At 35.6% G+C, this 10278-nt stretch overlaps 2 protein-coding genes across 2 annotated transcripts in view; both read left to right on the top strand.

Annotated features, from left to right (window-relative positions):
• The first annotated feature begins 215 nt into the window (after positions 1-215).
• Positions 216-2542, top strand: LOC105130565 (enhancer of rudimentary homolog). Its single transcript, XM_011033127.1, has 4 exons — positions 216-334; positions 612-705; positions 1520-1640; positions 2114-2542. Exons 1-4 carry the CDS (start codon positions 332-334, stop codon positions 2202-2204), a joined length of 309 nt encoding a protein of 102 aa, XP_011031429.1. The 5' UTR covers positions 216-331; the 3' UTR covers positions 2205-2542.
• A 1434-nt stretch (positions 2543-3976) lies between these two features.
• LOC105130564 (U2 snRNP-associated SURP motif-containing protein) overlaps positions 3977-10278 on the top strand; it is a gene marked incomplete at its 5' end in the record, with an annotated part of 8383 nt that continues 2081 nt past the window's right edge. Inside the window, 18 exon segments of the mRNA XM_011033126.1 lie at positions 3977-4047; positions 4161-4254; positions 4257-4296; positions 4464-4509; positions 5137-5197; positions 5300-5452; positions 5558-5677; positions 5779-5944; positions 6187-6299; positions 6561-6632; positions 7077-7298; positions 7716-7774; positions 7890-7974; positions 8058-8195; positions 8468-8692; positions 8781-9583; positions 9720-9886; positions 10115-10278. Coding sequence (XP_011031428.1) covers positions 3977-4047; positions 4161-4254; positions 4257-4296; positions 4464-4509; positions 5137-5197; positions 5300-5452; positions 5558-5677; positions 5779-5944; positions 6187-6299; positions 6561-6632; positions 7077-7298; positions 7716-7774; positions 7890-7974; positions 8058-8195; positions 8468-8692; positions 8781-9583; positions 9720-9886; positions 10115-10278 — 2799 coding nt within the window.

Below are 10278 nucleotides of genomic sequence, written 5' to 3'. Positions count from 1 at the left end.
ACTTTTAATATTTTAAAAAAATTGATATTATATGACATGAAGCGGCCATTATAATAACGAAAAACTATAATGTGTACTGAATATATAAATATATAGATGATTTCAAATATGTAATTTAAAATAAAAAAATAAAAGAAAAAGAAAGAAGGCATACGGAGCCTTAGGATTGAAGGTAACAAGAAGTAACGTGGCAATTTTAAAGTGACTCTTCGATATTAAAGGACCCCCATGATTCGGATACTTCGATTTATGCCAACAAAAAAGCCATAAACCCTTGAATTCCTTCTCTCTTCTCTCTAAGAATCCACTGCTTCCGCTTGCAATTCAAGCTATGGTACTAAGATTTTTTCTCTGTTTTTCATATGATTTTTCAATTCCCAATTCTTTTCTATTTCAAATGACTAATATTTTCACTAAAATTCGTTTTCTTTTTTCTAAATTAGGGTTCTGTAATTAATGGAAGTTTGAGTTTTCTTTTTGTTGGATAGTAAAATATTGAGCTTTTTCGTGTTATTTGAAATGGGTTTATATATATATATAATTAATGTTTTATGCGTTGTGTTTTTTTTTTTCCCGTAGTGTTTATGACTGGTTTTGTTTTTGATGTGTAGGCAAATAGACACACTATAGTTTTGATGCAGAACTCGCAAAATAGATCCACCAGAACTTACATGGATTATGACTCAATAAGTCAAGCTATGGATGGTATGTTTGCTATGTGTTTTTTTCTTTTATTATTATTATTGTTATTATTATTATTCTTGGATGAGGTACTGGAATTGCTATTGAAAGTGTTTTTTTAAATTTCCCAAGTGAGATTTATGTTGTTTTTTTAGCATTGGAGTATATGCAGTAGCTTGAAAGGCGTACAGTTTTTTTTTGGTTTAATTTGATGATTTGTGTACTCAGTCAAGGAGGGTTTTTCGTTTTTTCATGTTTCTTGCTTTTAACATAGTGCAGATGTAATGGAATTGGTGTGATGGATTGTGGGTTTATGGTTTTGTTGTGTATTTTACTGCTTGAGGAGCTCTGTCAATAAATTCAGCCATCTTAGTTGCAGTAGTTACATGAATATTGTTTTTTCTTAGTCCTTCACGATTCTGAAAATTCTCTTTTTTGTTTAAGGTTATTGATTCTCCTTACCTTGTTCAGTTTTTTCCCCCTTGTAGTTTTTTTGTTGGAAATGAAAATAAAGGCTGGTTTGTTACATGCTGTGTTTGAAGTTGATTGGTTTTGTTCTCATCATGTGTCATCTTATTGAGATTTGGTAGTCCAGGCTTTCAACCTACCCAAAAACCTTCTGTGTCTTTAATTGCATAATGGCTGAAGCAACTCTTATGAAATAGGCGGTCAAATAATGATGGTAGCCACATGAAATGTATGAAAGTAATTTTTTTATGTAATCAGCCCAGCATAAGCTCTTATATCACTTGCTTAGCACTTAGATTTACTTCTTGACTAATCCGTAACTTTTAAAGTTTCCCTAATCATTGAGTTTGTTCATTGTGAGCATTTGCAGGTATTTGCACACTATATGAAAGGAAGCTCAAGGACCTAAATCCAGCCAACAGAAACATCACTTATGATATTGGGGATCTCTACAATTTCATTGATGGCCTTGCAGACATGAGCGCATTAGTGTATTTCCCTCTCCCTCCCCCCTCCTTCCGCACACACATGCACATCCAAGCACTTTGAAGCTATCGAACACCTTTAGACATCTGTGTCAATTATCATTTCTGGGTAGCTAAGCTTGTTGCATTTTGGCTTCGTAAAAATAGCGTTGTTTACATAACTATGAATTTGGCTGGTGAAAAGTATGAATTCCCATGGATCATGTCAAATGCTAATCACAGTTACTGTTTAACAGAAACGTTCTTGCTCAACAGTTTTGATGATTGCCAAGAGAAATCTTTACAGTTAAACACTATAAGAGAATGACTCACAAAACTTAAATTTCATTTTATTTGAGAATGAGAGTTTTCTTTTGAAAGACTAAGGTGCTTCAGGCTGTTTGGGCCTTGCTTGAAGGCCAAATAAGCATTTACTACCGTGCTGCATTTCTCTTCAGACTGTTGCTGTGGTATCCTCTTTATTTATTTCTGTCTTGCAGTTATGATCACTCAATTCAGGCATATCTTCCAAACGACAGACAATGGATCAAACAGCGGCTTCTTCAACATCTTAAGAAATTGGCACACTAGACAAATGATATACAGATCAATATTTATCTAGTACTAAAGTTTTCCGTGGGTTGAATCCAATAGGAATGCAATATTTATGGAAGTGCTGATTCAGTGTGCTGTCTTGTGAAGGCATTGTTCTTTATCTCAAGCTGTTTGATATGAAAATTGTACCGCTTCGTTTTTCATCTGAATCACTATCGTTTGTATAATTATAACAATTGAAGCGCTGCTCAAGTTATTGATGAGGAGCCACTTTTGTTTGACCGGTGTATTTTCATGGCAACTGATATCTTGTTTATGAAATTAGACATTGTGATCTAACTATCTATTGCTTGCTATTGAGGTTATTAAGGACTTCTGTCTGCCATTTTTTAATGATCAACAATTTTCATTCTACTTGTATGATGACGATCACATAGTATTGCTTAATTAAATCAAAGTGATTGATTCGAATTTAGTTCGTGAATTTTTTAGTTGGATTATCTTTGAAAGTCTTCGAATTAATAAAGACTTAGTTTATAATGCTTTTTTTCCCCTGTTTGATTTAGTTTTTTCAATATTGATTTCTGAAATCAAAGTCAAATTTTTTATGTAATTTTTTCAACTGAATTATCTGGAAAATTCATTGGTAGTTGAGAAATTTTTCTTTTTCAAAAAGATAATTATTGAAACTAGGGGTTTCATATAAATCAAAGTTCACAGGTTTAACTTCTAAGAGTCTATTTGTATTTGTGTATTAAAAATATTTTTTTAAAATTATTATTTTTTATTTTAAATTAATTTTCATAATTTTTTTTAAGTTGTTTAGATATCAAAAATGTTTTTTTTACTATAAAAAACGGCTCTAGTAAAAATTTGTATAATTCAAGCCATGATATTTATATTAAAATATTAATTCAAGTTAATTTTCTTAATAATATTAATTATTTAACCAGTATGAGTATATTCCATGAATGCTATTAATATAGATAAAAAAAAATTAAATTATTACAATGAATTAAATAATCAAATTACACAAGTTAATATATATATATGTCAAACCAATCATATTACACGAATTTTTAATACAATAAATAACTATAAATCCATATAATAATTTTTAGATATCTTGGGATAAATAACATTATTCGGAGCTCTCATTTTGATGGGCTAAATAGTTGGGCCTATTGATCCGTACCCTCCCTTAAAAAAGCCCATAAAATTCACCCACCCTCTCTATCGAGACAAATTTGTTTACTTGATTCAATCGACAGCTCTAACATCGACAAGAGCCGAAAACGTCCCTGACGAGCCCCAAATCACCCTCCACAAAAACCTTAATTCTTTTGCTGATTCAAGTCGCTCGGCTCAGCTCAGCTCTACTCGGTTGGTTCTTTCTCCACCACTATCCCTCTCTCGATTTCTTTATGATATCGTTTTTAATGTTTTTTTATTTGTTTTTGGAACAGTAAAGTTAGAAACTTGATGTTAATGTTCTGCTTCAATAACTTGAACGAAACCCTAATTCGAATTGTTTGATTAATTAGGTTCAGTTTAATAAGAAGTTTGGGGGTTTTAGATTTATTTGTTTAATGATTAGAGGTTGATTGATATACGAATTTGGTGGTTTTTGGAATGGAATTTAGGGTTTTACTGTTTTTTTGTTGGGGAGATTTAATGTGTGCTGACGTGATTTTTTTATTGATTTATTAATCTACTGATTTAAGTTTGAATGCGATTTATTTTTGTGGGTTTTGACTGAAGTTTGGAATTTGAAATGGTTGTAATGTTAGAATTTAATGCAAAGATGAGTTCTTTCTCCATTACGAGAAAAAAGACGCCATTCCAGAAGCATAGAGAGGAAGAAGAGGCAAAGAAAAAGGTGTGTATTGTGTGTTTATTATCATTGCTGAGTTCCAATCTCATGTGGTTTTGTTTGCGAAGAGATTTGCTAGTCTTTCGTATGGGCTGATTTTCATTTTTTTTTTGGTGAAGAGAGCGGAGGATGAAACAGCTCGATTGTATGCGGAGTTTGTGGAGTCATTTCAAGGGGATAATGCACCTGGATCAAAGACTTTTGTTCGAGGTGGAACCATCAATCCCAATGAGAAATTGAAGAGTGATGCTGAAGGTCAGTCAGAATTTTGATGACTTATTAATATTTACATGTGCAGTCTATTTCTCCTGTTGTTTTGCTTTATTCTGAATTGTTTCACACTATGGATAAATAGATAGTTTTATATTATCACCGGACACATTAATAAAAATATGGGCTTTTTTATCATTCGCGGATGGCAGGTGAAAAGTCCAAAGATGGGGTGTCTGTTCCAAAGAAGGGAAGTAGGTAAATTAATGCTTTTGATTGATTAACCATGTTCCCATACAATTTTGGTAAGGCATCGTAGAATTGAGAGAATTGTATAGTGATAATATCCTCTATTGTAATTTTGATTTTTTTAGATCTGTACATTAAAGAGAATAGGAAGTGAAGTTTTGGTGTGTGCCTCTTGAACTTGACGGCTTAAAAAATCTAAATTGATAGTCCGATGAATCAATTATAAGAGCATTGATTTTATGGTGAACCCTGATATGCTTTATCCACACAACAACTTTTCAATCTTTGTAGAAAGTAACTTTATATTGAAGTTTTTTACAATTTTATATTTCTAAGATGAATTTTAAACAGAAATAATACTGACCGATAAAAGCTACTTCATTTTTATTTGTTGACTATCAAATTTTACAATTTTTGGTTTTGAGGGACTAAAACAAGACTGCAAAGTCAAACAAATAAAGCATTCTAATAGTTCTCCGAGGTGCATTTAAAATTTGAAAATAGAGAATATGAGAAGATTGTATGAGATTTATCTTGGAGAGGGATGTGGATAGCACTTGATTGATTAGGTTGCAACAACAATGCAAACAGCTGTCTTCGTGACACAGAAGTTTATCTGTAATATTACTCCTGCAGGTATGTTCCATCTTTTATACCACCTCCTATGGCACCCAAAGGAAAAGAACCTGAGAGGAAGGTTAGCATTTTGATTGAGGCATCATTTATGTTGGTTCTCAAGCAAGCTGTTTTTTTCTTCCTGTAATTCATAATCATTTCCACTGTTCCATATTTTTTGCAGAGGGAGGAGGAAAGACCAAAGGAGAAGGAAAAGGGAAAGACTCGAAACATAGATCATTTTATGGAGGAGCTGAAGCATGAGCATGAGATGAGGGAGAGGCGAAATCAAGAACGGGAACATTGGCGTGAAGGACGTCATGCTGAAAGTTCTGCTGTAAGTCCCAAATTCGAATATGTACACACTATATCCTTGTTGCATCTTTCATCACTCTTGAACATATATGAATCTTTTGCTACGGTTACTGCTTTTCCCCTCCAGCCATCTAGTCGATTTGATGAACTACCTGATGAATTTGATCCAAGTGGAAAGCTGCCTGGATCATTTGATGATGGTGATCCACAAACTACAAATCTTTATGTTGGGAATCTCTCACCACAGGTCAGATTATCGCTTTGAATTTTTTTTCACCTCTACCCTGTTAATGCTCTGCTATTTATGTGGCCAAGGACATAATAATTCCTTTTTTTATCTTACAATAGGTTGATGAAAATTTTCTTCTGCGGACTTTTGGAAGATTTGGGCCTATTGCTAGTGTGAAGATAATGTGGCCTAGGACAGAGGAGGAGCGGAGGCGGCAAAGAAACTGTGGATTCGTAGCATTCATGAATAGAGCTGATGGGCAGGCTGCAAAGGATGAAATGCAAGGTTTAGTTATTTACTCTGTTTATCCATGATTTATGGGTTTATGTTGCACAGTTTTTTAACTTTGCACCAAGGCATATCTTGATATGACATGAGCAAATGCTTCTTTTTTGCTAATTGTATAGTAATATCACTAATTTGTGGTTGATATTGGAAGGATGCCATTATATTTGTGCTACTATTCAAATATTCATTATATGTTGTGGAACAGTGAAGTTATTGAATAGATGCATTTGATGTCACAGGAGTTATTGTGTATGAATATGAGTTGAAAATTGGGTGGGGTAAATCTGTGGCCCTTCCATCACAGGCATTACCTGCTCCACCACCAGGACAAATGGCTATCAGGAGTAAAGAGGTATGTTATGGTTTCCTGCCTAAACCTATTGCTCAGATCAGGTTGATCTATGTGCATGCAGTTTTTGTCTCTTGTTAATTAGTAATTTATATATGGTATGTGGATATGCATACTAATGTGATGCTGCAAGATTGATTTTCCTGTGCACAGAAGAACTTAGTCAACGCGTTTTCATTTAACATTCTCTAAATGGGCAGTTCAAGGCAGGCTGCTCGCTGTCTTCATGTGCCATGATTCTAAAATGTTTTTTGTTTTTGATAGGGTGCAACTGTGATTCTCTCTGGTCCATCAGGCCCGCCAGTCACTTCTGTCCCAAATCAGAACTCTGAACTGGTAGGTTCACTGACTTCATGTTGGCTTTATTCTGAAGTAGAGCAATAATATGAAAATGAATCATCGTGTGCTATCAAGGGTAGAGGACCATCATGTTTTGTTTTATCGCAAATGAATTCCTTTTAGAATGTTGAGCTTTTTTTCTTTTCATGTATGGTCATCTGATCCTAGTATAAAGAGTTTTCTGTCTTGAGATCCTGTTTGTCTAGTATTAAGATAGTTACTCTCGTTGGCCCTTTGAAATATGGTTTTAATGTCTTTTTAAATGAAATGATTTTTAGTTGATAATTTCTGAGCCCATGACAACTGAATTGTAAAATATAGTTACCATGGTCCATTCATGAATTGAAGTGTTGGATTCATTGTCTTGAGATGATAAAATAATTTTCACTTGTAAAGGTTTTATCTGCTATTCTAAGCACATGTTAGTTACTTTGTGTCTAGGTTCTTACTCCAAATGTTCCTGATATAATGGTTGCTCCACCCGAGGATGATCATCTCCGCCATGTGATAGATACAATGGCTCTATATGTTCTGGATGGAGGATGTGCTTTTGAACAAGCTATCATGCAGAGGGGTCGAGGGAATCCTCTTTTCAACTTCTTGTTCGAGCTTGGCTCGAAGGAACATACTTATTATGTTTGGAGACTCTATTCTTTTGCTCAGGTATTTCTTCTTGTATGCATGGATCACATGAATCACATGCATTTGGGATTTTACTTGGTGGAAATTTTGGACATTCTTGGAAAAATGACATTATTTTCCTGTATGAGGTCGCTAGATATGGCATCTGCTGTTTTCTCTGGTGCACTGTGACATATGTTAGACCTTGGATCAGTAACTAGAGATAGGTCTCCCAATCCCGTATACATGCCCTCCAATAGGATTTGATCCAAGAACTTATAGTTGGAATTCCCTGCTCAAATTATTGAGGTTCTTCTCAGGGGCCACAATCATCTTTGTTGATTTCTTGCATTTATGCAATAATTTCAATATAGGGATCTCTTATGCAAAGAAAAACTATCATTTCATTTGCTTACCTCTATGGGAATTTGAGAACGTTCAATTATGTTTGAAATGCAGGGTGATACTCTTCAAAGGTGGCGAACCGAGCCTTTTATCATGATAACTGGTAGTGGAAGGTATTGCTATTCCAATGGCTATCTGTACTAGCCTGTTTTGAAAGACTCGTGCAAATTTTTTACTGTGTTGATATGTTATATTCGAGAATAACATAGCATTATCCTTTTCTTTTAGATGGGTACCACCATCTCTGCCCACAGCAAAGAGCCCAGAGCACGAGAAGGAGTCTGGTAGTACACATGCTGCTGGAAGAAGCAGGGTACATTTCCGTTTTTTCTGGCAGGAATAACTTTTCTAAGTTGTATAATTGCAGTGTTAATTGGACAGATTGATTGTTTACAGCGTGTTGACCCTGAAAGAACACTGACTGATCCACAAAGGGATGAGTTTGAGGATATGTTGCGTGCTTTAACATTGGAAAGAAGTCAAATAAAGGATGCTATGGGTTTTGCCCTGGATAATGTTGATGCTGCAGGGGAGGTACTGCCTGATATCAGTGCCTTTTGTTTTCATTATCTTTTTCATACATTGTTTGATAGGTTTAGTTCACCATTATCTGTTGTTCTCCATCAAAGTCACAAACAGAACTTTCTGTGATCCTGTTGTGTTTTCTTTGCTACTAGTCTACAAATTGTTTCACCTAGACCTGCAAATGAGATTATGTGATCCATCGTATAATAAATAAGGGAAGCATATCTGCAATTTATCTTGATGATTGTTAATGTGCTTAATTTCTTTGTTTTTCCCTGCAGGTAGTTGAAGTTCTGACAGAATCTTTGACACTTAAAGAAACTCCTATTCCAACAAAAGTTGCAAGACTCATGCTTGTCTCTGATATCCTTCATAATAGTAGTGCTCCTGTAAAAAATGCATCTGCTTATCGCACTAAATTTGAAGCTGCTCTGCCTGATATAATGGAGAGCTTTAATGACTTGTATCGTAGTATAACTGGAAGGATCACTGCTGAGGCTCTTAAGGTGAGCTGTAATGTTGATTTCTATTCGTAGTTCAAATTTGTGTTCTCTGTTTTGTGCTTTAAGTATGAGCTTTTGTGGCTTTCAACAGGAACGAGTTCTGAAAGTGTTGCAAGTATGGTCGGATTGGTTTCTGTTTTCAGATGCTTATGTGAATGGACTGCGTGCTACTTTTCTTCGTTCTAGTAACTCTGGTGTGATCCCATTTCATTCTATATGTGGTGATGCACCTGAAATTGAGAAAAAGAATAGCACAGAAGACGCAGTTGATGGGGGAAAGACCAATCAAGATGCTGCATTGGCAATGGGCAAAGGAGCTGCTACAAAGGAGCTAATGGATCTTCCCCTTGCTGAGTTGGAGAGACGTTGCAGACATAATGGATTATCGCTTGTTGGTGGTAGAGAAACGATGGTGGCACGATTGCTGAACCTGGAAGAGGCAGAAAAACAAAGGGGATATGAATTAGATGGTGACTTGAAAATTGCTCAGAGTACTTCAAGTTCCAGTAGATATTCAAGTGTTCACAGAGAAGTGAATGTTGATCCAGGACCAGTGGGATCAACAGGGTGGAACATTTATGGAGAGGATGATACGCCATCCCAGAACAAAAGGTCCGTGTCTTTGGTTTCAACCCTCCCAATTCCACAACCTGAACTAAAAGCCTTTGCAAAGAAAGAGAAGAACGATCCTGTTCTGCCAGCATCTAAATGGGCTAGAGATGATGATGAAAGTGATGATGAACAAAAGAGAAGTGTTAGGGACCTTGGGTTAAGCTACTCATCTTCTGGAAGTGAAAATGCTGGTGATGGTCAAGGTAAGGAAGATGAAATGGAGTTTGCTACTGACGCAAGCATTCCAATGCAACCTGAGAGTGGAATGAATGAAGAGCAGAGGTATGCACCTCTACTTTTGCTGTGATCATATCTCTTTGATTTTCAAATGAGTTGGTTTTGGAAAGATCATCTTCTTTCCTGCTTTGGCATAACAAGCTTTGTGCATTTGCCTCATTTTGGCTATATGATATTGCAGACAAAAGTTGAGACGTTTGGAAGTTGCTTTAATAGAGTATCGTGAATCCCTCGAGGAGCAAGGAATGAAAAATTCAGAGGAATTTGAGAGGAAAGTTGCAGTACATCGGAAACGGCTAGAGTCTGAATATGGCCTATCAAGTTCAAATGAAGATGTCACTGGCAACAGTAAGTGGTCATTTTGCAAGACTGAATCTTTTAGGAAGCATTCTGCCAGTTATGATATTTGTTTCCATGTGCTCTGCTAGTTTTACAAATTCTTTGCCTTCTCTGATGATTTGGTCATTAGTCACATCTGCTTCTTTACTCAGCGTATTTGGTGAGCTTAGAGGCTAGAAACAATTCCAATTCTATAATTGGAAAACATAACCATTTCCCTTTGCTTTGAAACTCCAGAGAGAATATCTTCTGAAAGGAGGGACAGACGTGATGATAATCATGAATCCTCAAGAAAGCGACACCGCAGTGAAAGCAGAAGCGAAAGCCCACAAAGAAAACTATCACTTAGGGACAGAGAGAGGGGACATGACTCGGACAAGGACCGGGAAAGGCATAGGGAA

The sequence above is a fragment of the Populus euphratica genome, unplaced genomic scaffold (genome assembly GCF_000495115.2).
Source record: "Populus euphratica unplaced genomic scaffold, PopEup_1.0 scaffold21.1, whole genome shotgun sequence".
NCBI lineage: Eukaryota > Viridiplantae > Streptophyta > Magnoliopsida > Malpighiales > Salicaceae > Populus > Populus euphratica.
This window is presented reverse-complemented; position numbering and strand designations above follow the sequence as displayed.